Raw genomic sequence first — 27,825 nt, 5'->3', positions numbered from 1 at the left:
GCTTCCTACGCATGCGCACACTAGTTAGGGAATGACCCGGAACCCGGAACAAGGAACAACAACGATGGATTTACTTGGAATTGGAGCAAAGTCCATTGTGGTCCGTCATCGTTTCATGCATACATGAATGTACCAAGTCTATATCGTTTATTTCCTGCATACATGAAATAGTTGGATGTACCGTCAGATGGCTGTTTGTAAATCAGCAAAACTCGTACCTTACTGCAGTTAGGTCGAGATTTCGGGTGTCCGTGTATTTTTTAGTTCAAGTTGCCCATGAACTAAAATGTACAAGTAGACATAAGTTTAAGCTTACAACGTAAGTTACACAGGCATGATAGATAAGTCGTAATGCTATGACCACGGGTCCACACAGCTTAACTTACTGGATAACTATATAGCTTCAAATATAAACACCGTACTTCATTACTCGAGAACTCTAGCTTTGAATTTGCACACGATAGTTACGCATTCGATGCTAGAGTACGTTGCTATTATTTTTTGGTCGGATACCGTTGACAGTTTTTGCAATGGATTTCGATGAGTCAATTGTATCTTGACTCGGAGTAAAATTTGCCAATTTTCAACAGTCTACTTAAAGTTTGTTGAAGTGCAATTTTAGTAACATTGATGTTTTCACCCGTCATGATCTGCTGTGTTTACTTCTGAACTTCCATTGCCTTATATATCATGCTTTAGCGAATCCCACTAGATGTTGAATGCAATGGTTTCTAGATTCGAATGTGAAGCTATCCATGAGCAAATTTGTGGCTAGATAGATTTCTCGAGCAAATTCAATGCTAAAGTCACATCCATTACTATCGTTTTCTGTAGATCAGCGTTGGCGTACATCTTTTGTAACAGATGTAACTTACTGATTATTCTGTTGATCTTTAAATTTGGATGGAGGCTATTTCGATGAGTCATCTGTATCTTGTCTGCAGGGCCCCGTGTTAGACCAGCTTCGGCTGAATCGGGCTACCCTGGGTAAACATGTATTAAATAAATAAATAAATCTTTGGAGTAAAGGGTGCCTATTTTGAACAGTCTACATTGTAAAATTTAGTTGAAGTGCAATTTTTGCAACATTTTTGATGCGATCACCCACTGTGATCGGCTGCGTTTTACTTATAGAACTTACATTGCTTTACATGGTGTATGTAATGCATCATCAATTTTTACTAAATTTCGATAGCAGTGGACTCTACCAAGAATTTAGAAAGAATAGACAATTGGGTAACCGTAACTTCCATTTGAAATACTCACTCCAGTTGTGGAAGATATAAGTAAAGACATAATACATGTAGTATGAGTTGCAAAATGATTAACCCTCACCAATAACATTTGAAAATATACTCCCCTGTGAAAGATATTTCCAAAATCTTCCACAGTGGAAGTGTGGATTGTAAACGGAATAGCCCAGTGTTACTCTTACTAGTTTGGTCAAATAAATAAACCAATTTTGCATTTTTAATTCACAGGTTCACAGTAAGCAGTCTTGAAGCTCTATATTACAGTCACCGAAATTGGTGAGACACCAAAAAAGGCTCTACTATCAAATATCATCAACTTTGCTAAATATTTTTGATCAAATTTACGGCTCCCTGCTCACCATGTACCTGCTAGTACTTCTGTTTCTTCACTTGCAGCTTGTTTTGGCACAGAATAGGTCATGTTATGTGTATAATAACAATGGTAAGTACTGGTACTGTGAGTAAGGTTTAATGTTTCCCTAGAGAAGTCCTTTTCAGAGGGCTGAGCTTTCTTAAGATGGCACTCGCTAGAGTCCAAAAAGCTCAGCCCTCTGAAAAGGACTTCTTTATAGGGAAAGATATCAAACCTTACTCATGTTTACCGACATAGAGTACCAAGTAATTTCAAATCGTAATGGTAAGTACTGTACTACTCTTGTTATATTAAAAGCAAGTACGAAACAAGTCCACATAATTTGTTCAAATTACCATTTTAGCCTAAGTCTCCTATCCGACTATTGTTCCAACATTATTGTGCTTGAAATGCGTAAGTAGTATTGATCAATGGGACTTATCCATTGCAGCCATTTTTATATATCCCATTTTCGCTGAAAATGGGTTCCAGTTGAAATCCATAAACCCCTTAGGCCGTGTAAAATTAATATTTTGGTTCTCGTCCCCTCCCTCCTCAATTTCTGGGATTTGTCAGATTTTTTTTTTTTTTTAGATTTTTCAATTTTTTTAGACTTTGGAATGATTTATGAAATCTTCATACATATAAATAAGTTTATTAGAGAACAAGCATCACTTCCAAGTCTTTTTGTGGTACTCTAGGGGTTTATCCTCAGAATCTCACATTTGAAAAAAAAAAAAAAAGGCCTCATCGCTTCCTCGAGCACTGTTGGAGAAGACCGAAAACTACTGACAATGCTAATTTTACATTGAAAAAAAACAAAACAAAAAACAAAACACCTCCCTCCCTCATCAATTCATGAAAATCCTCTGGACGAGAACCAAAACATTAATTTTATACGGCCTTATGAAAGACCTAACCTTAAATTCCTTAATCGCCAGGGGGTGTAGATTTGAAATGGAGTAACCCATTCAGGTAACCTTATTTGAAATTCATACTTCTTGTGTGGAAGATGGAGGTCATATATTTCATAAGGGGTACAATGTATATAAACTTGAACTGCCCTAAAATATTGTTTGTAATGTTCTCTTCTGGAGATCATTTTTTGTGAGCAGTGGGGACACTGAGGGAGGTGGGATTTTGGCCCCAAAATTGGGCTTCCCATGGTTTCTCCATAGTTAAAACAAAAATCATTGATAATCCCACTATTCCTAAATTGAATGAGTGGTTCCATTTGAAATCTACACCCCCTGTGCGGGAGATTAAGGTCAGATCTTACACGGGGATCTTACATAAGGGGTGTATGAATTTCAACTGGAATAGTGTGAAATTTCCAAAAAGTGGACCTTTTCCCTAAATAAATTAATTGCTTGCATGCTAAAAGTTGACTGCAAAACATAACCCCCTAAAATGGACCTTTTCAGGCTAATTTGAATGGTTTTTAAGCGTTATAAAGTGAACCCTTTTAATATTTCTTTATAATTTGGACCTTCTCATGTATATTTTCAATATTTTTCCCTAAAAAAGTGCACATTTTGTCAATTGAGGAGGGGGGTACAATCCCTATACCCCCTTCAGTATTCTATTTATGTTGTATTTTACAGGAGGAGAGTTAAACATTACAGAAACACAAACCACACCGCAAGAAATAGTGCATGACCGACTCCTCTCGCTATACTGTTATGCAGATAACTTCTGTCAAATCGACTGGTTCAGAGAGGGTATTCCAATGAATGGCTATAAAAATCTGTGGGATTTTCCCTCTGATTACCAGGAGCAATGGATGCATCTGCCGCCAACGGATGATAACAACCAGACGCTGACGTTTGATAAGTTTACCTGTGATGCGGAGGGGAGATGGACCTGTGCCGTGTCAGGAGAGGAGAATCAATTGAACCGTACTATGGAAATTATAGTCACAGGTACTAATTTGTGTTATATTTATGTTGTATTTATTCAGGAGGAGAAATAAACATTACAGATACACAAACCACACCACAAAAAGTAGTGAATAAACGAAGCCTAACATTATACTGTCATGCAAAAAATTTCTGTCGAATCGACTGGTTCATAAACGGTAAACCAATGAGTGGTCCTGGCTTTGAACATCCGTGGAATTTCCGATCAGATAGGCAGAAGCAATGGCTGCGTTTGCCGCCAACGGATGATAACAACCAGACTTTGCGGTTTGATAGAGTTTACTGCGAGGCGGAGGGACAGTGGACTTGTGCCGTGTCGGGAGAGGAAAAACAGGTGAATCATACCATGGCAATTATAGTCACAGGTAGATATGACATTATCAGGGACATCAGATCAGCTAACCTGGGATGCCATGCAAGCCTAATAAACAAGAAAAAATGGTAATCATAAAAGCATTCTAATAAAGACAAAATGAGCTATTCCAGGTGAAATCCATACCCCCTATGGAAAACATAACCTAAACATGACCTATACCAGTGAATGGTCCTGACTTTGAGCATCTGCGGAATTTCCCTTCTGATGACCAGAAGCAATGGATGCATTGGCTGCCAACATAAACAAAGATATTTAACAACCAGACGTTGATGTTTGATCAAGTTTTCTGTGAGGCGAAGGGACAGTGGACTTGTGCTGTGTCAGGAGAAGAAAAACAGGTGAACCATGCTTTGGAAATAATAGTCACAGCTAGATATCCAGTGGCGTACCGCACCCCAGGGGGCTGAAGAAAAGGTAAATTTTGCCACCCCCTTCATCAACAGTTGGAAAAGGTTGACCAATTTTTTTCCGATGGTTTGAAAAAGTGAAGAGCAAAAGAAAAAAGAAAAGAAAAAAGGTTTATAGGTGCTAGCAACCTAAAAGCACTAAATTTTGATGTATAGTCCCATTTTTTCAAAATTTTCATACATTTTCATAATTCTTCACCCCCTTTTTTTTAAATAATTCTTTTTGCAGCGCTTCTTGTTTTGCAGCGCCTTCTTTTTTTGCCGCCCTCTGCTTTTACCATTTTACCCCCCCCCCAATACGTGCATGATATCACACTAACATTGGGACATCAGGTCTGCTAACCCGGGATTCCAAAATGGTGAAAATGGTGAACAAGCTGTCTAATAAAAACAAAATCGAGTTATTCCAATTGAAGTCCACACACCCCCTATGGAAGACATGACCTTAATTTTTCCACACTGGGTTTCAAATAGCGTTACCAGAATGGGTGAATCTATTTGAAATCTACACCCCCTGTGTGGGAGATCAAGGTCATGTACTTCATAGGGGGTGTATGGATTTCAACTGGAATTGTCCGTTAAATGCCTTTTTAAAACTGCTGTTGTTAAGGGGGGACCACAGGTCAACTTCCCAAACCCTTGTAAAAATGGAGATTTTGTCAGAGGTAAATTGTACTATTTCTGAGCTTTAATTTGGTCTTTGTTTGGTTACAATCGGACATTCCTATCTAAAGTTATTGCCAATACAAGATGATAAGTCACGGAAAAGTACTGGAAATAGCAGCTCGTTCTTATGTTATTACTATATAAATCATTTCTTTTGTATTTTATTGTTTTACAAGCTGCGATAGTTAAGGAATTTCATAAAAATATTATTTACAGCAAAGTAAACAGCAATTTATGTTGTAAACTGTTTTAGTAATTTGGGAAAAATATAAATTATAAATCAATACAAATATCAATATTTAAATGCAAGTCTTTCTAAAATGTGAATTAGAAAAATTATTTAGTGTTTCTAGACTAAAAATGCTATTATCTCAAAATGGTAATTCGGCGATGTCAGAATTTTGCCCCCAAAAACTTTTCCACTTCCCATAGGACTATGACCATGAAATTTGGCACACATGTACTATTTGTAATGCTCTACCACTTAATGGGAGCTTTTGCTGATATCTGCTTCATTTTTTGATTTATAGGTCTTCAAAGTCAAATCCAGATGAAAAAAATCAGTTTTTTCAACAAACGGTTGCCATGGCAACAGAAAGCAAAAATTTCAAAATGTCTCTCCATTAAGTTGCAAAGCTATACCTAAATAACATATCTGGATAGTAAATAGTAAGTTAAATGTTCTCCTTAATCATTATTTTTTGGGGGCAAAATTCACATTTTTCCTATGCCTCATTTGAACATTTTTGACCTTTGACCTCGCCTCATTTGCATATACATATCGACACGCACAAAAAAATATAATTTTCTGAAACTTCAATCTTTGTGTGTTACATTGATATATATCAAGCCATACTTCTATTATTAATAGTCTATAAACAAGGCCATTCAAAATTTCACCTAAAAACGACCTGTGGTCCCAATGTATTCTTTCCCTTAAGTCGATCAAGAACAAAAATGATCTACTTGATCTCTGGAAATAAGGGCCAAAAACATGTGTTTTTAAGACATTTTTCATATGCTGTGACAATATAAAGCCCTAAGACTTGTACAAAGACACATTTTCAAATCTTTTTTTTTAAATTATGAGTTAACTCTTAGCTAATACTAAAAGATTTTGAATGCTTAGACTTGTATCAAGCCGTAGAATTTGGTGACTACAATTGTAAGAAAGTGTGCAAAATTGCACATTTCTCCTCAAATTGTTAAAATATTAAAATTGCCAGTTAGCTCTGTTTCATTTAGCAAAACAAGATAATATTTGTTTTATTCCAAAAGAATTAGTGCTGAGGATAAATAATGTATTAAATCAAGAGAAAATATTGTGATCAAGATTTCAATTCAAATCCTGCGCAAGGTTTTTAAAAATTAGTTTCTTCTTTTGACCGACTCGAAAGAATGAATTTAGTCCTTGTTCAGTAGGTAATGGGACTGCGCATCCTGCATAAGAACATATAAACACAATGGGGAATGATTGTTTGCTACAAGAGGAAACTGATTAAATTAAAAGAAAGAAAGTTTACCAACCCACAGACTTGTAGTATTGGGACCGCCATGGGTACGGGTATGGATCCGAAATCAAAATAGGGCGTGAGTACGGGTCCGGGTCCAATTGAGACTCGAGTATGGAAACGAGTGTTACAATTATACAAAACAACAAATATTCACAAATCCCGACTGGCACTCGAGTATTAAAACGAGTGTTACAATTAAACAAAACAACAAATATTCACAAATCCCAACTTGGAAAAAGTAAGGTAATGTACCGGTATGGGATTCGAACCCACAAGCTTCTGATTTCTAGATGATTCCTTGGACCCCATTTTCTGCCCACACTTGGTCACCATATCTTCATTGAAATATTCTCAAACAATATAAAACTTATACAAATACGTCATGAGTGGTTTGGGCATCTTATGCGCATGCCCCCAAAGCAACCAGCTCTACCGTAACAGACCTACTACAGTCAACTATCTGGTTCCAGACCCAAGGGAAGACCCAAAGCAAAGTGGTTTGAGGGAAACTGCTGCTGATCAGGCACAACACCAACATGACAGTTGCTACTCATGGAGCCCAAGAGAGACTACCTATAATTTCCTTACGACTTTGTATCGAACAAGTGGCAGCCAAAAATAAATTACAAATACCTAAAAGACACAGAAGGAAAATTATGTTATATGAAATTAACTTCTGAATCAAAACGTAAGGATACTTTTAATAATATAATATGGACAAATGTTACACCAGTGGCATAGGCAGGGTGAGGGCACCAGTTGGGGCCAGTGCCCCACTCCCCACTTATTATGACCGTTGGTAGATGTCAGGCTGTCGGTACTGGACATGCTTTGGATGAAAAAAATTAGGGGTCAACAATAGACAATTTTATGTGCACTGATTGTGTGGGTGAAGAAACAAAGTGTGTGTTAATCAAATTTGGTTGTGACCCTTGCTTTTATGCATGTGCACATTTGCTACCCCCCCCAGCCCCTCCCCTGCACTTTTTAGATTTTTGAGCGTACTGGGCAAACAAATCGGGGTCAACAATTGACAACTTCCGTTGGCAAAAATATTTCCGTTGGTACATTTACAAGTTTACAAGGTTGTGCCACTCTGATTCGGAAAACCTGGCTATGCCACTGTACGTGTTCCACACTGTGCCCCCCCCTGCAACCCTATTATATGACCTATTATACTAATTATCTTGTTATTAACTATTGTTTTTGTTGCATGTTATTTTGTACGTAACAGGTGTTCAATATGAAGTTTCACCACTATGTCCCTTACACGATAATTGCATAGACACAGAGAAAGAGTTTGGAGAAGAGGTAACTTTATTCTGCCCATGTACAGCTGGTGAAGCCACATCAGAGGTCAAGATTGAGTGGTTCAAGTGGGTGGAAGAGATGGGGGCGGATGAAGAGGAGGATGATGGGGATGAGCATGGACAATGGGTCCCTGTGTCCGAGTTGGGTCCAAATGGCACTACTTATACATTGTCACAGCCACATTTTAATCTTCAGTAAGTATATATATTATACTCATAAAACAGGTGTGGTTGCACTTTTTGCATTTTTTTTTCAGCTTCATTCACTCCGCTTTCATCGTAACTCTGGGTGCCTAATTTTTTGTCACCTTACTACGTGCCTGCTATGAATAAACTTATTCAATTTAATGACAGTTAAAATGTAAACAGGCCTTGCGATTTAGATATTCCAGGCATGCTACAAACCACACTCCTCAAGATGTAAACCCACTCCACAAAAGTGTCGACTGCAGATGACAATTGTTCCAAATTTTAAAATTTAATATTAATTTTTTTATTGTAAAATTGTGCATTTTTCATGGCCATATTTGTAATCAGCACGAAAAATGCATTAAAATGAGTACAAACAACCATAGTAATTCAAGTGCAATATCAAAAATTCCTGTCAGAACATCCAGATTTGCTAAGTCCAGTACCATATTTTATTGATTTATTGAATCAGTAGTTATCCTTTTGCACTTGCCATTTTTAGTGCTTTTAAACAGTTTTGATGTATTACATGTATGTGCAGGTGTCATTATTTATATAATTTATTATGATCTCTTTATTTGTATGTGTGAGTGGGAGCACGAGGGAGTACCAGGTGTTTTCGCCAGCCCATTCGGGCTGGTACCTGTTTCAGGTTTGGGGTCAGTTTACTCAAGAGATTATATTTTAGTGGTATTGGAATGATTTTTTTTTTTTACTTTTTGTGGTTAAATTTTTTTAAAAATATTTTAATTCGATTTGTTAGGAAAAGTTAGTATGTTTTGCCGTTTCAACGAACGAAAACGAGTGAGTATGCCATGTCCATAGCTTCGCAGGAGTTTCCGACTAGCAATGAACATGATCAGCACATTCAGAAAAACACAGTTTAAGAGTGAAGATTGTAGTGAGTAACCAGTCCTTTATAAATGTGCTGGCCACTATCTATTATAATATAGTAGGCTTAAACTATACATTGCGAATTAATTAAGTTATTTTAAAATAAAATGTACATGTAAGTTAACTCAAACCGGCAGTGTATATATCGAAAGCAGTGAAATCGGACATTCCTAAGCGAAGATATTGAGTTCGTAAGTTCTGGTATTACAAAATTGGAAATTGAGATATCGTGGGTAAAAAGCTGAAAAGACAAAAAAACCCAACGACAACAACAACAACAACAACAACAAAACAAACAGACCAGAACAATTTGGAGTACATGTAATGAATTAAAAGAGTTGACATGAGATTAGGAATTAATGTTTTCTGCTGTTTCAGTGTGCATGTTCTCATCGTTGATGGTTTGGTGGACTGTCATGTAGATGTAAGCGTGATCCTAAAAATGCCTTTCACATTGACCAAAACTAATTACAAGACCTCTTCTACATTGAGGCTGGCTTTCCCTTTTAAAGGGAATTTTTATTTGAGTTTGTTTGAGCCAGTGATATGTGTCGTGTGAATTAGGTATGTGAGCGTGCGTGTTCGCCGACAAACGAGGACACACACAAGATTTTTCACCCTAAACTGTGGACCTACTTCCAACCGAGGACTGTCCTCGGTCTCAAACTGCTGCAAAAGACCTCAAATGCATGCTAGATGCTTTAAACGCTATTTGCCTGAAACCGAGGTTTCGTATATACACACAAAAAATCCGCCATTTTAGTCCACGGTTAGGCGATGAAAACATCATACACACGTCCTCGGTTAGATAGCAAAACGCAATGTCCACGTTTGGAGGCGAACACAGACAGGGGTGTGCAGGTGTGAGTGGCTGTTTTCTGTGGTGTTTGGGTGTTGTATGTGTTCAGAGATGAAGAGACCATGTGTGCTGGCGTGCCGTTGTGTTTGCATCTGCATGCGTGCATTCATGCACCCTTCACCTGTGTACCCCTTTTCCACCCACACCGACTCCCGGAACCGACTCACACCTGCATGCTGATGTTTTAATATGTAGCAATATCCATTTATGCTTTATATGTGCAATATTTTTCATCTTTTATCTTGCATTATTTGAATTTAAATTTGTTGTTTATATATTTTGTATTTGTAATTTAGTAATATTTTGATGTCTTTTAATTTTGTAAAAATTGCTCAATTTGGCCTTAAGGCCACGATGCTTTTTCTAATAAAATGAAATGAAATGAAATGAAGTATTGGTGTGTAGTGAAAATTTGGACTTGAAGCCTATATGGCTAGCATCTCAGCAAAAAACAATGTTCTTAATGGCTGTGTCTCGCCGCCGTAATGAAAATTCCTAGTTCCGCCCCTATATGAGCTGTGCTTGGGAATTAAAAGTAATGTAGTCCCTTCTCCTTGTACATGTAAAAGCAAGTTGGACACATTTTATCAAAAAATTGGCTGGCAGGATTGTGTGTTATGGCAAGTTTTGGTGTAATCTGCCTCAAACAGAAAAATAACACTGCTTTCTATCCATATGTAACTCAGAATTTGACTAATCAAAATACCCGGTTTATACAAATTATTTACTTTTTTCATTATCACATTTTTTCCCAGTTCATACTGTGAATATTCAGACGAGCCTTCCACTGTTGGTCAGTACCTTACCATTAATAGCCTCTCTGAGAAGGAAGTAGGTGATTATCGAGTAGTTGCAACCAGAATGGATGAGGGCATATACAAGGGCTTAAATAAGTCAGAGATTATTCATGTTTCAAGTAAGTTGTTAACATTTATTGAAAAATTTGATGTATAAATTGTATGGTGTAGGCCCTATACAGTTGAGGCGCCAAGAATTTTGGAGGGGGGAATTCGGGAGTAAAAGTGAATTTCAGGGGGAGAAAATCACCAAATTTTGAGCAATATTACTGCAAAGAGTTTAAATTTTCCGTAATTTTGGGTTTTTACGGGGTGGGGGCAATTTAAAAGCTCTGACTGGGGAGGCATTTGCTCCCCATGCCCCCAGGGCACCGCCACTGGGTGTATACCTTTTTTAAAACCATAATGTACAATCCTGTGATATGAAATTAGTTTTGTTTAAACTGATTTTTTGTTATATTTATAATGTTTTCACATTTGCCAAACTACACCTAAATCACGGTTGTTTGATGTGATCATTTATTAGTTTTATTAACAAAACATCATGTAAAACCCAATTTTTAGACTTTAACAGCTTAAAGCGGTCAATATTAATGTATACAGATGCTTTTGAGTCATTTTCAACTTAAATTTCCTCTTATTTACAACATTATTCACTTTTACAGCATTTTTAAAAGCTTTTTCGGATATAAAATGTATCTATTTATGACAAGATTGGTGGCGGTATTTAGATACTGGAAATTACTCTTTCAGGCTTTTAATAATAATAATTACATTTATTTTTTGATGAAATTTGTTTACAAAATTTCTTTGTTGCTTGTTTCACCTATTCCACCTGCTTAAATGGCAGTATTGATTACCTACCCCTTGCAAATTAAGAAATATGATTTATGATAAATAGCGCCATCTATAGTTCGCATTTTCTTAATAATGAAGCCAATTCTGTATACATCAAACAACCGTGAAATAGAATCAGCCAAATGTGTTGTGTTTATAGTGCAACAGAGCAATTGCGACATACGGTTGTAATACAACATTAAAGGCCTATTCAGAGATAAGCAACTCATTGCGAGGATTATAAAACCATCAAAATGGTAATTTTGGCACATTTGTTAGTGTCATAGATGTGCTAACATAGCATGCTAGTGGTTAAGCCGAAGGAAAACTTGAGGTTTTGACTTTTAAAACCTACATTTTGGTCAAAAATTGTGCTGGGATAGGTTAATTGTTTTCAACAAATTTACCACATTAAGCCTTGCTATAAACATTGAATTGCATTATCTGTTGACCTAATGAAAAAAAACTGATTTTTTGGGAAGTGCTTGCTTTCGTTTGATAAAAAAAAATGAGGGGAACACTTAAGGTTTGTACAAAAACCAATAACAGATGCCTATTTTCCACTAGATCTCGCACAGCTCTTACGATGCTTCACACTCGACCATGTACATGGTGTAGTATAAACATTTACATAGACTGCAAGGAGGCTAGACTCGCTGTGCTTGGAAATATCTGTGTGCTCGGGCGGGTGTATCAAGGTGGAAACTGTGCATAGATGCATTTATAAGAGAATCATTTTTGTAGTCAAACTTTTTAATATAGCAATTTGGTGTCTGGTTTGCTCTCAGATCCCACAAAAAGTATAGGATACAGGTTGAGGATGGGTTTCAAAATAATTACCCTTAGCCAATACCATTTTAAAACTTACTCCCTCTGTGGAAGACTTTTCTTAAATCTTCCACAGGGGTACGGCAAATTTCAAATAGAATAGAGCCTTTCTGTATGTAGTTCCCATGGGGATAAGTGATAGCTGCACATGTTGAAGCTCTCCGAAATAAGAATCAGATTCAGAAGTCAATGTATAAGTGATACCATGGATGGTGAAGGGGATGGGGTAAGGTATACAGGGATGTGCCTAAAAATCCCTAAATATGGGTCCATTTTGAAAAAAAAAAGGCTCAAAACTGTCAAATGAGCCATTTTTATGTAAACAAATCCCTGAACTTTCGATTTGAAAAAAAACCCTGTCAAATCAGTTTTTTTAGGTAAAAGAATTCCTAAATATGGGTATGGGATTTGATAATTTTCTGCCCTTTTTTCATTAGTAACTGTAACCCCCCGCTTTTATTGCACAGAATGACAGTTTCATGATGTTTGATTTATTTCATAGGAAAAATTCCACAAGCTCCTATACTAAGCAACACCATAGCAATAGTGATGGCTGTATGTTTTGCAGTTGTTCTTGTAATTGCTGTAGCAATGAGCATCTTATGGTATTTCAGACGGACGGACATTAAATTGTTCATCAAAGACAGATATGGAATGCTGGAAAGTGGAGGTAAGCAAAGATACAGGACTTCATGAAGAACATGTAAGGTTGGTACCCTGCAAACACAAAACATTTTACAGAAAATGTTTAAATGTGGGGTTCAGGCCTGTAGCTAAGGGGGTCAAGTGGGGGTGGATCCCCAAAAATAAATCTGCAAAAGGTCTGCTTTGTCTGTAAAAAAATAGCATAATTGGACCAAAAATGTCAAACATTTTGATAAATATACCCAAAATCATGAACTTTCTGTGAAATTTGTTAAAAATAGAATACAAAAATCTAATGCAGAGGAGATGAAGGCCAGAATGAAAATTTCTCTTTAAAGGTGAACCTCATTGAAAATAAAGTTATATATCAATGGAAAGCTTATGATGTCAGGAAGCAGAAAAGAATATTTTTATTTGCCTAACGTATTGCAGGCTAGACAAAATCTCCATGCAAAGATTGGATATTGGCACCCCCCCTAAATTACAAAACGAAATCGTTCAAATTGGGCGCTTTAGTTGATGACGTCAGCTCGGGGACACACAGTTACTTCCGGGTTTGATTGTAAACACAATGTCCATGCATTACTGTGGCATGCATCGGGCCAATGTACGAATTAAGTCATTGTCAACTTACTTTACATGAAAAATATCTTCAATAAAATAAGAATAACATGAAGGAAACATCATGATCAAATCAAGAATGAAGTTCCTGAATATAAAAGTGTGTGATAAAAATGGAAAAAGTGCTGGCCGGAGTGATTTGGGATAGGCCAAGCCATCCACGATATGCATAGGGAATATTACAGTAAAGCACGAAGAGCGAAGATTCGCCGCAGAACCGGATTGAAAACAGATTGCAAAAAATAACTGCTAGTGCTACCTGTTCAGATCGTCACACCAAGTTGAGATAAACTTATCACAATGAGAAAATGAAGGAATAGAATAAGGTACATGTACAGGATTTTTTAATTATTTCTTAGCTTTACAACCGGTCATGTATGATAGGCGAACTCGTAGATACATCCCGGGAGATACATACGGGATGAACTCAGTGGCCGTCGCCGAGTGTTCGGTATCCGCGACTGTACTGTACTTGCAGACAAAATGACCGACTTGATATTCACTTTCTGATATTTCCAACTTATTGCTACTTCATCAGCAAAATTTGTTCCTGTAAATGTTCCAAATATCAAGGAACGATTGATATAATATACAGAGAAGTGCTCCCGGAAGACGAAGCGCTGTTTGGGCATATCCGCCTCGCAGACATCAGCTCCTGCAATTTCTTCAGTATTTCGCTACTACCATCATCCATACAACAATTTATACATGGATGTTTTTCTTTTTCAGTAGGGCTACACCGATTGTGCTATCATCAAGAACTGTGACAGAAATGACAATATTATAATTTAGATTTCAGAATTCCATCAAATAACGGTCTACCAAGCCTAAATTGTATTTATAAAGTATTTGTTTCTTTCAATTGTCAATTCATGGAAAGAATATTTTCCGCAATGAATGATATCCGACCGGGAATGATCACGGCGCTAGATATGAAAACCTTTTTATGAGCTGGATTTAATGAAATCTTTTTTTGATTACTGCAAGACAATATTTTTTAGAAATCAGATATTTTAAAATGAATCAAGAACAGGGAATGTCACTTGATAAGCAAGTATTTAATTTGATGTTTATTATTATGCCATGACCGGTCACCGGTCGCAGCAAGCATTTGCGCATGGAATTGATCACAGCCAAATTCGAACTCAATAACCCAATTATACCCAGCCAGTTTCGACTGATTTTGTCCAAAATTTACGGAAAATTTATGTTTTGACAATAATTCTATTATTTGCAACTTGAATATTCCTCTAATTTCAAGCTTAATTGCGAAAATGCATACAAAAGCAGCCTTGATCACACCTGCTGCAACACACACCGCACCGCAAGTGCTATACCGGAGGACGAACTTGGCGACTCGCTGTGTTTGCGCATATCCACCTTGGTCGGGTAAATGCTATTTCTTCAGCAGTAATTTACGCATCGTGTTCGGTATTAATCCATGAAACATTCTGTTTCACTTTTTCAGTACCGTACACTGATTGTACTATCATTAAAGAATCGTGACACAAGTGACAATATTTTAATTTTATTCAGATTTCAGAATTCCATCTACTAAGCCTCAATTGTACTTATTTTATAACAAAGTATGTTTCTTTCAATCGTATGATTATGGAAAGAATGTATTTACCGCAATGCGCTAAATACATGTATGAAAACCTTTATGGGCTGGATTTGATGAAATCGGCGTTTTTTTTTTATTAAATTTTTGATTACTGCAAGACGATATTTTTAAATATCAGATATTTTCAAATGAATCAAGAATAGAAATGTCACAAACAAGTATGTAATTTGTTTTTCGATCATGTTTATTCAGTCCATGACATGAGCGGTAGCAACAAGTTTGCGCATGGAATTGATCCCAGCGCCAAATTCAAACTCAATTACCCAATTATACCCAGCGAGTTATGACTGATTTTGTCAAAAATTTACTGAAAAATGTATGTGCTGACAATAATTCTATTATTTCTAATATATATAGAAGGAACCAGCAACTTGAAGATTCCTCTAATTTCAAGCTTTATTGTGAAAATCAGACTTGCCGGGCAGCTTGCAAAGTACAGGAAGCAAGTCTTGTTTACATGTTTCCGAGTAGGATCACGTGACTCATGTAACCCTGAGCTCACGTCCACGAGCATTCTCAAGGTCATAGACGATTGATTTGGGTGCTTTTTGGGCGCTTTAAAAAAGACCAAAAATTCATTCATTTTTTTAATTTTTCAGCTTTATTGGCCATCAAAAAATCGGAAAAAATAATTTTTAGTATCCTGACATCATAAGCTTTCCATTGATATATAACTTTATTTTCAATGAGGTTCACCTTTAAATTCCATTTGAAATTCATACTCCCCTGTGGAAGATATTTCCAAAATCTTCCACAGGGTAGTGTGGATCTTAAATGGAATAGCCCAATATGCATGTAAAATCTTTCATGGACCTTTTCAGGACTTTTACAAAAAACACCGATTATGGGTACTCATCAAAGCAGTTACAGCCTGCTATGTGGTAGGGTCGCTATGTCAAAAATCAGGTTTGCTATGTCTAACATGAAATGGGGATTTGCTATATCCATACATTGGGCTATTCCAGGTAATATCCATACACCCCCTATGGAAGACATGACCTTAATCTTCTACACAGGGAGTGTGAATTTCAAATGGGGTTACCTGAATGGATAACTCCATTTGAAATCTACACTCCCTCTGTGGGATATTATGGTCATGTCTTCCATAGGGGCGTATGGATTTCAACTGGAATAGCCCATTTTTGTGAAAATATCTCATGAATGTTTTGAGGATCTCAAACTTATTTTGACTGAGTTTGAATCAGAAAAAAAGAAGGGGGAAAGTCATTCCATTCCGCATTATATTTAAGAAATAAAGGGTAATGCATGATCCTTTACACGAAAATAATGTGTCCGAGGCAGTAAAAACGTAATAATGGGTGAGGCGCAGCCGAACCCATTATTTAAACGCTTTTACTGCCGAGGACACATTATTTTGCGTAAAGGATAATGCTGCACCCTTTATTTCTATTCTATTACCACAAAATAGTGTCATTTAAAGAGAAAATATCAAATTTTTTGCCTAAACATTTCAAGTTGTTTACCTCAAGGTGGAGCGCATATGCGTAGCCAAAGCGTATGCACATTCCAATAACACAACCTAACATTCCATTCTCCCCTATAAGCAGGTATGCACATACAATAACACACCCCTGACATTCCATTCTCCCCTACATAAGCAGGTGTGATGTGCGCTCTGCTGTGCGCTGTGATGATAGAAGAACATAAAGTTTGTTGCCCTTGACACTTTATCGCTAATTAATGGTCTGTTACGTGACGCGTTTCAACAAATCACAGTGCGCGATTTTGAATAATGGGTCATGGGGGTAATAGAATTTAAAATCTTTGCCAGCATTGAGACATACATACTATATTTCAGGCCTTATTTCTTAAATTATGCTAAATTCTTATTTGTTTTTCAATACCAGATGGTAAAACAATAGACGCATACATTGCCTACAGTGAGAGCGATTCAGATCTTAACTTCGTGTTACACACCCTGATGCCTGCATTACAGAAAGCTGGTTATGTGCCGTTTGTAAAAGACATCGATGCAATACCCGGTGAAAGTAAGTTTATGCTATTTAAAAAGTTAACATGGTTTCAGGGTTGTTGATTTTTTTTATTTAAAAAAATAAATTTAAAAAAATCAGATTTAAAAAAATTTAAATCAGATTTAAAAAAAATTTAAATCCATTTTTTCAATTTTTTGATTCCAAGAACTGCTATACCCCATGATAAAGTTAAAAAAGAGTACCAGTGGAATGCTAGTTATATGCACAATCCTATCAGAAAAAATCAGAACATGTTTTTACATGTGAAAATTTCAAAGAAAAAATTTGGTAAAATCATGGGGAACAAACATGTTGAATTCTGCACCTTGAAGATGAATTTTTAGCAAAGTGACATCATAGAGGTATTTTAATTGTATCCAAAAGTTGTAGAAGCATTATGAATGAAGTAAAACAGTCAATTTAAGCAAGAAATTAACTTGTATTAATATAAAAAAAATCAATGATTTAAATGATAGTGATTTAAATCAAACAACCCTGCATGGTTTGGAGCATGTTTTGATCACATGGAGGGTATTTTTCCAAAGTGTTTTTATAAGAAAGGGTTGTTTGTCCGAACACACTTTTCTCCAAAAGGGTATTAGTTTGATGATTTTTTAAAATCTAAAATGGGCATAAGTCTGAAAATGTAAAAACCCTTCTGAAGGATATTTTCTGAGAAACAACCCTTTAGTGCAAAAACCTTTCAGAGCAAATCAGAGTGCTATCTACTGAAGATAACAATAGGGTCTGTGAGTGCTATGTACTGAAGATAACAGCATGGTTTGTGAGTACTATGTACTGAAGATAGCAATATGGTCATTGAGTGCTATCTGTAAAAGATAATAAATTCATTGAGTGCTATCTGCTGAAGATAGCAGTATAGTCATGGAGTGCTATCTGCTGAAGGTATCAAATTATGGTCATGAAGTGCTATCTGCTGAAGATAGTAATATGTTCAGTGAGTACTATCTACTGGAAATGGCAATATGGTCATTGATTGCTATCTACTGAAGATAGCAATGTGGTCATTGAGTGCTATCTGTTGAAGATCCATATGGTCATTGCTATCTGCTGAATATATCAATATGGCCATCGAGTGCTATCTGCTGAAGATAGCATTATGTTCAGTGAGTGCTATCTACTCAAAATGGTAATAAATTATGGTCATTGAATGCTATCTACCGAAGATAGTAATAATATGATCAGTGAATGCTATCTAATGTAGATAGCAATATATTCAGTGCATGTTATATACTTCATTAATATATTCTTGTTCATTGATTGGTTAAAAGTGGATCACATGACCAAAAATAGTTCTACCATCAGTACTCCTATCCGTAAATAGTACCTGTAAGCCGTAAATAGTATTTTCAATGTCCCGGATGAGCCGTAAATAGTACCTCCAAGCCGTAAATAGTACTTTTGACCATGCCTTCCGCATGCGCGCATTGGATGCGACGGAACAGTTCACGCACACGAAACTGCCATAGCGTGATTTCGCGCTGCTGTAATTGGTTAGCCCGATTTTAGCCTATTCGATTTTTTTTGAAGGGCAAAATATAGGTTGTGCTTAAATTAGTCGTGCTGTTCACTCAGGATAGAAGCTGGAGAGTCAAAATGTCAAATAATTTTCTTTTAACCAATCAATGAACAAAGAACATATTAATGAAGTATATAAAACAAATATATACTGCCTTTATTCGAAGTTCTGGTTAAAACTATGGTCCCTCGTTGAGATCAATTAATACTATTTTCCTTCGGGGCTGTGCCCCTCAGGAAAATAGTACTATTGATCTCACCTCGGGCCCATAGTTTTAACCAGAACCTCTCATGGCAGTATATATTTGTATACTATCTACTGAAGATAGCAGTATGGTCATCAGTGCTATCTGCTGAAGATAGCAATATGTTCAGTGAGTGCTATCTACTGAAGATAGCAGTATGGTCATTGAGTGCTATCTACTGAAGATAGCAATATGACCATTGAGTGCTATCTACTGAAGATAGCAATATGGTCATTGAGTGCTATCTACTGAAGATAGCAATATGGTCATTGAGTGCTATCTACTGAAGATAGCAGTATGGTCATTGAGTGCTATCTACTGAAAATACCAATATGGTCACTGAGTGCAATCTGCTGAAGATAGCATTATGGTTATTGAGTGCTATCTACTGAAGATAGCAATATGGTCATTGAGTGCTCTCTACTGAAAATACCAATATGGTCACTGAGTGCAATCTGCTGAAGATAGCATTATGGTTATTGAGTGTTATCTGCTGAAGATAGCAATATGGTTATTGAGTGCTATATTAAAGATAAGATAGCAATATGCTCTTTGAGTGATATCTACTGAAGATAGCAGTATTGTCATTGAGTGCTATTTATTGAAGATATCAATACGAGTGAGGCAATAGGCCTATAATCAGCTGAGACGAATATAACTAAATCGTCTCAGACGATCAGTGAGTGTTATCTGCTGAAGGTACAAAATGGTCAGAGACTGCTGTTTACCAAGTTATCAATATAGGCATTAAAGGGGAAGCCCTGCTAGAGCAGTTCTTCTGCGGTGAACCAAATCTGCCTGGTTATCAAATTAATCAGTGAAAAGGTTATCTATGAATTTGACAGTTGCTAATTGATGTTTTAATGTTATTGCATCAATTAGCACCTGACAAATTCAGAGATAATCTTGTCACTGATTAATTTGATAACCAGGCAGGTTTGGTTTACCTCAGAAGAACTGATCTGACGGGGCTTCCTCTTTAAGTGCTAACTACTGGAGATAGCAATGTGGTCAGTGGATGCTAGACATATGATCAGGCAGCATAGTAGTATGGACAGCGATATCTACTGAATATAGCAATATTGTATTATCTACTGATGATAGCAATATGGGCATTAGTTAATTTACCGGTAAATTAAAAATGGCGGTAAATTACCGGTAAAAAATGGTAAAATAAGTAAATTAAGTAAATTATAAAAGAGTTATATTGAACAATAACAATTCAATTCTTTTCATATTAAGAGCTACATAGATACTTGAACACAGTCCTGTTTTGTTGAATACGCAAAAAAAATTGTCAGGCTGTGTTCATGCAATTGAAATTTCCACTGTAGACCCTATCTCATGACTGATGGTAATGAACCTGGTCATTAATAATATTTGGATCTGGTTTAAAAACCTAGTAAACTTGTCAAAAGTTATACTTCAAGGATGCTAATTACAAACAACTTACATGTAAAGTCTGCACAAAAAGTAACTCAGCTGTTATAAATACCAGGGTTGGCGATTTTTTTTTTAATTTATTTGATTTTTTTGATTAAAAAAATCGATTTATTTGATTTAAATTGGATTTTTTTATATTTAAATTGATTTTTTTTTTATTCCAAGAACTGCTATACCCCATGATAAAGTCAAAAGAGACCAGTGGAATGCTAGACATATGCACAATTCTATCAGGTATTTACAAAAAATCAAAACACATTTTTAGATGTGAAAATTTCAATGAAAAAATTTGGTTAAATCATCATGGGGAAAAAACCTGCTGAATTCTGCACCTTGAAAATGATTTGTTAGCAATAGATAAAATGACATCATAGAGGTATTTAATTGTATCCAAAAGGTGTAGAAGCATTACAAATGAAGTAAAACAGTCAATTGAAGATAGAAATTAACTTAAATTTATAAAAAATGGTAAAGTTGATTTAAATCAGTGATTTAAATCAGGATTTAAATCAATTGATTTAAATTGCGCCAACCCTGATAAATACGCCTACAGATTCAGAACCAATAACTGTTTTCACAATATTTCAACATAGAGAGAAGCATGATTTATTTACACACATTTTGATACCCCATTCGTCAAATGCCGTTCAATATTAAAACAACACAGTAGTGCTTTTACAGAAAAAATACCAGAATTTAAAAGTTGCAGTTTACAGCGATCAATGGTTATAATGCCAGCACTGTAAACACGTAAAGCCCGCCATTATCTTCGCGCTTACTTCAAATCAATACAAATAACTGCAACTTTTAAATTGGGGTATTTTTCTTTCAAAACACTGCTGTATTGTCAATATTGAACAAAATTGGACAAATGGGTTATAAAATCAAAATGCGCGTAAATAAATCATCCTTCTTTTTATGTTGAAATTGAAATATTGTCAGCAGGGCTCGAAATAAGGAGGGCCCTCGGCCCCCGAAAATCAGTGAGGGCCCACAAAAGACACATCCGGCGGGCCCAAATGGCCCGCAAATTTGTGGCAATTTGCTCACTTTTTTGTGGGGTTCATAGGTTTTAAACCAATGGCCCAAATTTGTGAGGGCCCTCAAACATTTAAGATCAAGGGCCCAAATGGCCCTCAGAAATTCTGGCTTATTTCGATGCCTGAATATTGTGAAAACAATTATTAGTTCTGAATCTATAGGCGTATTTATAACAGCTGAGTTACTTGTTGTGCAGACTTTAGAATGAAATGATGTTTTACAGTGGTACCCAAAATATGCAGGGAATACTTTGGTAAAAAAGAGACAAAGAGCATTTATATTCAGAATGATGTGAAATCAAAACAGTCATTCTTTAGTCACAAATGCACTCATATTTGTGACCAAAAATATGGGAAATTTTACCTTGAGGAGTATAGACCACTTGACATCACTGTTTATCAACAAAGGCGAGGGACTCATCTGTCGATATGGTAGAACGAGCCGCTACACTGTTCAATGGCTTTCCTGTACTATATGAAATGTTCCGGGCGATTTAAAATGCACATGCCCTTAGCAGACTACGATGCGTCGCACACTGCAGGGCAAAGAACAATGGAAATTGCCATAATGCGCGCGCATACTGCCGGGCAATGACGTCACATGGCAAGTGGTCTATAGTTCCTTAAAATGTTTTATAAAATATAGAAAGCTCATGACATAGTCAAGCCATGGTCAACCCCTCAAAATTTGGAAGTACCATCAAGGGGGCTTGGGAGCGGGTGCTGCTTTCAGTGCTTTCATAATGAAGTGTTGTTTTATTTCTTGCATATGAGTGTTAAAATGCAGTAAATGAACATGTTGATCAGCTGAATGCACAATCACTGACACTTTCTCTACTTGCTACTTTAGTCTATTGTACACTATGTAGTACAGTGTAGGACCTATGGGCAGTTATTTTATAGGTAGTAGGGTCTACAAAATCATTATTTCAAGTATGTTGTGCAAATATTGCAAACAAAATGGGCATCTACTATAAAATAAACAAATAAAAACAATATTATTAGAAGTATTAATAAATTATTTCATATTTTACTTAATTTACTTATTTTACCCTATTTTACCACGGTAAATTAAGGTGGCGGTAAATTACCGGTAATTTACCATGTAAATTAACCGGTAATTTACCGACTCACAACACTGGCATTGAGTGCTATCTACTGCAGATAGCAATATGGTCAATTGGTCAGTGAGTGCTATCTACTGAAGATAGCAATAATTATGGTCTTTGAGTGCTATCTACTAAATGTAGCAATATGATCAGTGAGTGCTATCTACTAAAGATAGCAATATGATACATCAGTACTATCTACTGAAGTTTGCAATATGATCAGTGTTTGAAAATAGCAATATGGTCAGCAAGTATTATCAACTGAAGATAGCCACATGGTCAGAGACTGCTATTTACCAAAGGTAGCAACATTGTCAGTCATTTTTATCTATTGGAGATAGCAATGCATATAGTGACTGCTCAACTAAATAGAACAATATGGGTCTGAGATTGCTATCTGTTGAAGATAGCAATATGTTCAGAGACTGGTGTTTACTAAACTTACCAATAAGTGATATCCAGTGAGTGCTATCTACTGAAAATAGCAATATGATCAGTGAGTGCTATCTAATGAAGATAGCAATATGTTCAGTAAGTGCTATCTACTGAAGGTAGCAGTAAGTTCAGTATGTGCTATCTACTTAAGATAGCAATATGATCAGTAAGTGCTATCTACTGAAGATAGCAATATGATCAGTGTGTGCTATGTGTGCTATGCAGGGTTGGCACGATTTAAATCAATTGATTTAAATCATGATTTAAATCAAGTGTTTGTTTTTATATTGATTTAAACCAAGTTTATCCATTTTTGATAAATGTAAGTTAATTTCTTTCTAATGCTTCTACAACTTTTGGATACAATTAAATACCTCTATGGTGTAATTTTATCTATTGTTACAAATTATTCTTCAAGGTGCAGAATTCAACAGGTTTTCTCTAATGATTTTGCCAAATTATTTCTTTGAAATTTTCACACATTAAAACATGTTTGATTTTTTTGTAACCTAATATGATTCCACATAATTATGTCTAGCATTCCACAAGTCTCTTTTGGCTTTATCATGGAGTGTAGCAGTTCTTAGAATTATAAAAAAAAAAGAAAAATTGATTTAAATGAAAATCTGATTTAAATTGATATTCTATCTACTGAAGATAGCAATATCATATGATCAATGAGTGCTATCTAGTGAAGTTAGCAATATGGTCATTGAGTGCTATGTGCTGAAGATACCAATAATGGTCAGTGAGTGCTATCTACTGAAGATAACAATAATGGTCATCAGTGCTATCTACTGACGATAGCAATATGGTCAGTGAGTGCTATCTACTGAAGATAGCAGTATGGTCATAGAGTGCTATCTACTGAAGATAGCAATATGGTCATTGAGTGCTATCTACTGAAGATAGCAATATGATCTTTGAGCGCTATCAGCTGAAAATAGCAATATGATCAGTGAGTGCTATCTGCTGAAGATAGCAATATGATCAGTAAGAGATATCTGCAGAAGATAGCAATATGATAAGTGAGTGCTATCTGCACATATGATCAGTGAGTAGACAATAATATGAATCAAATAACAGACTCAACAACAATTTTAAGTAACATTGCGAACCGTTCACCAGGTTTTCATCAGACGGCGGAGAGACTAATGGTTTGGGCATGTGATAGTAAAAATTACTAAAAAAATTTGGGTGAGTTCAGAATTAGATTCATATTATTGTCTATTTTATATTATATCACTCATACATAAATTCTAGACAGTTCATTGGTTGATTACCATTTATCATTTTTACTATCACCCTCTCCATGTGATAGTCTTTAACATCATAGTGCTCTGCCGTAGTGCGCCAAGCCGTGCCGTGCGCTGACTCTTGGACTTGTCGATTTAGTTCTGGGGTGGACCCCAAAATGTGAAGTATATCACGACAAAACATGGTGTTATGTTGATGAAAAATGTATTTGCTACCTTAAATAGTATTTTAGTAATAGAATTTATGCATGATTCTTATTCAATGGGTGCGTCTTGTAAAGAATTCACGTAATTTGATTGGTTTTCGGTGTATAATATCTCACAATAGTTGATAGTGATATTAGTCAGGCGCGCTACCGCCACGCAAACGGCGGCACGCTTGTTGCTCCTCAATGATCGCGCTAGCGATAATGCGTTCGCGTAATACACGTCGCGAGAACTAAGAACGCGATTCGGCGGCTTAGATGTTCGTGATGGTTTCGTTCATTTAAAACAACGGGATGTCCTCACAAAAGTAACTTTATTTTTTTCTGAAAAGGGCAGTTTTTCTCGCAAAAATTACATTAAAACTGAATAAGAATGAGAATAAATGATAGGATTTTGTCTTTTGCCTATCAATATCGTGTCATAATGGATGGGCTGGCCAATATTTTTATCGTAGTGGATACCGGCTGCGCGGCATCCACTACTCAAAATATTGGCCAGCCCATCCATTATGACACGATATTGATAGGCAAAAGACAAAAATCCTATCATTTATTCTCTAAATGATATAAAACAAATATTAACTGTCTTAAATTGTAATGGTCAAAATATAATCACTTTCGGTGAAAGATGTATTGTTCCATTCCACTCGCCGTTCCAGCTTTCACCTCGTGATTAAATTTCAACCACCACACTCATAGACAGTTAATATTTGTATACTACTGGTAGTACTGGACGACTCAAAACATTCATAACCATGATCAGGGAGTGCTATCTACTGAAGATAGTCAATATTATCAGTGAGTGCTCCCTGCTGAAGAAATTCACAGTAATGACAGTGAATATAGATAATCATATTTTCCATGTTCCTGTTTTGTTCTTTCAGCCCTTGTGGAACAGCTTCTGACAGCATTGACCAACAGTCGTCGGTGCATACTAGTCATATCGCCCGATTTCCTGCAAGCCCGACATACTGCCCTCCAGCTAGAAGTTGCCACAGACCAGATGCTACGCCATCAAAGCAAGATAATACCGCTCCTATTCAAGAGCGTGAACACAGACGATCTGAAGAAAGTCAGAGGACTCAAACGAATCTTGGCGGTATTAAAAGAACTTCGATGGGATGATGGTGAAAATGCCAAAAACGAAGGCATCTTTAAAAAGTTGCTACTGCGAATGCCTCGTGTGGACCCTGATAAGCTGCAGTTGCCAGCAGATATGCCTTTGAGCTCCCGTTTACTTGGTGGTTTATATGGGAACTCAACGTTGTTTTTAGACGGGAGCCAGTCTTTGAATAGCAGTCAACAGAGTTTGGTCCCTGAGGTGAGCTGTGCGACTGTGGGCAAGACTATACCAAATAACACTTGCCACCATGGTGACAATGATGAAGAGAGACCAGTGGCTGTGGGAGAGACAATACCAAATAACACTGGTGATCATAGTGCCAATGATAATACAGTGGTCGGTACTTCATTACATGCAACTGTGCCCACAAGAACTGATGCTACTATTGCATAGAGAAAAATGTGTACTTAGAACAGAAAATGTATTTTTATATCTTTTTTACCCACAACTTTATTCCCTGTACTTGAGTCCGTTGAGGGGAGGAAACATGCAATGTAACCACCAGACCCCTTCATTAACATGTATAGTATGCTTATATATATATATAAAAATATATAATACATAGTTTTGCAATAATATTGAAGCCATAATGGGATATTCCAGATAATAAATACACACCTTGGAAGAGTAATTAAGGTTTCAATAAAAAAAAATGTCTGGATTTCCAAGTTTACTTTCTGAAAACGACTGGAATTTCAGTCACCAATTTGGCTTGAAAATGCTTGGAAATGCAAATAAATTAATTTAAAAAACGGAATTGTCAAAATATGCCTCTCAAATTGAGGATGTCTGATTTTGAACTATTTTTCTGCTGGATTTCTTCGCTTTTGGACACTTTAAAAGTCTGGATTTCCAAAAATCATTACTGGATATTGGATAAAAAGTTTCGGAAATCTGAATCCCTCTATAGGGGGTGTGCATCTTTTTTTTTTGGAATAGCCCAATAAGTGATTTGCTCCACCAGGGACACCTCAATTTTTCTTGAATTTCTACTTTTTGCATGATTGTAATGCCCAATGATGTTGTTAAATACCATGTGAAAGGCTCAGCCTGAAGATTTCACATCACCAAATAGTATGTGCCCTTGATTTCAATTCTCAGAAAAAGTCATTAAGGGATCTAGAATGAGCGTTTATTATGCTTCGACAGTATTTTTGTGGGACATGAGAGCACCTCAGACCTATCGATTGCATTCTGAATACTGATATGTCTTTCTGATATCAAATAATTTTCATTTTTTGAAAATCACAATATAATACAAATTTTATGACAAATTATAAAAATTTGATATTTTTCAAATTTTGATATATAACAGTCCTCGGTTAATTATATAAATCTAATGATATATTCTTAAAGTGTATGTAGCTGGGAGGAAAAGCCGATGGTCAATTGAAAATTTTGACCTTTCATATTGAAGATATGGATTTTTTTCCCAAAAAGACCTAATTTTTTTTGGTGTTTTGGGAAAAAATCCATATCTTCAATACTGGTTTAAAATTTCTATTGATCGTCAGCTTTTCATCCCACCTACATACACTTTAAGTATAAATCATCAGATCTATAAAGTTTACTTCGAGTACTGTTAAATATCAAAAATATCAATTTTTAATGATTTGCCATAAAATGTGTATTAAATTGCGAATTTCAAAAATCAAAATTATTCGATATCAGAAGGACATTCTTCGTATTCAGTTCGCAATTCGATATGTCTGACATGCTCTAATGTCTCAAAATAAATACTGTCCAAACGTTCATACCCCAGCCCTTAATGCCTAAAGTAAGCATAATTTTGGCTAAATTTGGATTGGTCATGATTAGTAATGTTAAATACAGTGTACCACAGATGGGAGAGATCAAGTAATTGCTAATGATTTTAAGCTGCCGTTTTCTTTACGAAACACTGGCATAACTTTGCATGTAAATTAGGTAATTCCCAGACATCATAGACTTTGAGGGCCAGTCGTAAAATAATGACGTTTATATTATTTTCCCACCCGGAGGGATCAGGCAAAGGCTGATTTCAACCATCATAGTAGTTGCTAAAGAACTGAGTTGCACTGTTTTCTTTTGGCAAATTTAGCACATATCTCTATGTGACTCAGATTTGGTGGTGTGAGATCTGAAGTGCTTTAATTACAGTACAATTTAAGTTTTTATATTAAATCCGGAGATCTCTGGTTTTATTCTGAGTTCACCAATTGAGTGATGGCTAAACACATCACGTACATGTGCATTATTGAATCAGTGACTTATAAACTGTGTGCATATCGCTATTCATCTTACATCTTGAAGTATAAACTGTGTGCATATCACTATTCCTCTTACGTCTTGTTTGTACATCCCA

The 27,825-nt window shown here is 36.1% G+C and overlaps 1 protein-coding gene across 2 annotated transcripts; it reads left to right on the top strand.

The window, feature by feature from the left end:
- Nucleotides 1-53: 53 nt before the first annotated feature.
- LOC140170111 (interleukin-1 receptor accessory protein-like) lies at nucleotides 54-26,631 on the top strand. 2 transcript variants are annotated; one of them, XM_072193439.1, is made up of 8 exons: nucleotides 54-319; nucleotides 1,482-1,695; nucleotides 3,210-3,527; nucleotides 7,722-7,992; nucleotides 10,495-10,655; nucleotides 12,704-12,871; nucleotides 16,960-17,100; nucleotides 25,243-26,631. In XM_072193439.1, exons 2-8 carry the CDS (start codon nucleotides 1,614-1,616, stop codon nucleotides 25,872-25,874), a joined length of 1,773 nt encoding a protein of 590 aa, XP_072049540.1. In that variant the 5' UTR covers nucleotides 54-319; nucleotides 1,482-1,613; the 3' UTR covers nucleotides 25,875-26,631. The 2 variants fall into 2 exon arrangements, with proteins under 2 accessions (XP_072049540.1, XP_072049541.1); XM_072193440.1 differs by lacking the exon at nucleotides 54-319 and adding an exon at nucleotides 853-987.
- Nucleotides 26,632-27,825: the final 1,194 nt, after the last annotated feature.

This window comes from Amphiura filiformis, chromosome 14 (assembly GCF_039555335.1).
Source record: "Amphiura filiformis chromosome 14, Afil_fr2py, whole genome shotgun sequence".
NCBI classification, from domain to species: Eukaryota; Metazoa; Echinodermata; class Ophiuroidea; order Amphilepidida; family Amphiuridae; genus Amphiura; species Amphiura filiformis.
The sequence above is the reverse complement of the archived record's forward strand: the minus strand, read 5'-3'. Positions and strand labels throughout refer to the sequence as shown.

Excerpts from the sequence above, each read along its gene's own strand:
- LOC140170111 (XM_072193439.1), top strand. The coding sequence starts at position 1,614 with ATGTACCTGCTAGTACTTCTGTTTCTTCACTTGCAGCTTGTTTTGGCA. Across the intron at positions 1,696-3,209 it reads TTATGTGTATAATAACAATG|GAGGAGAGTTAAACATTACA; the intron begins GTAAGTACTGGT and ends TGTATTTTACAG. Across the intron at positions 7,993-10,494 it reads CAGCCACATTTTAATCTTCA|TTCATACTGTGAATATTCAG; the intron begins GTAAGTATATAT and ends ATTTTTTCCCAG.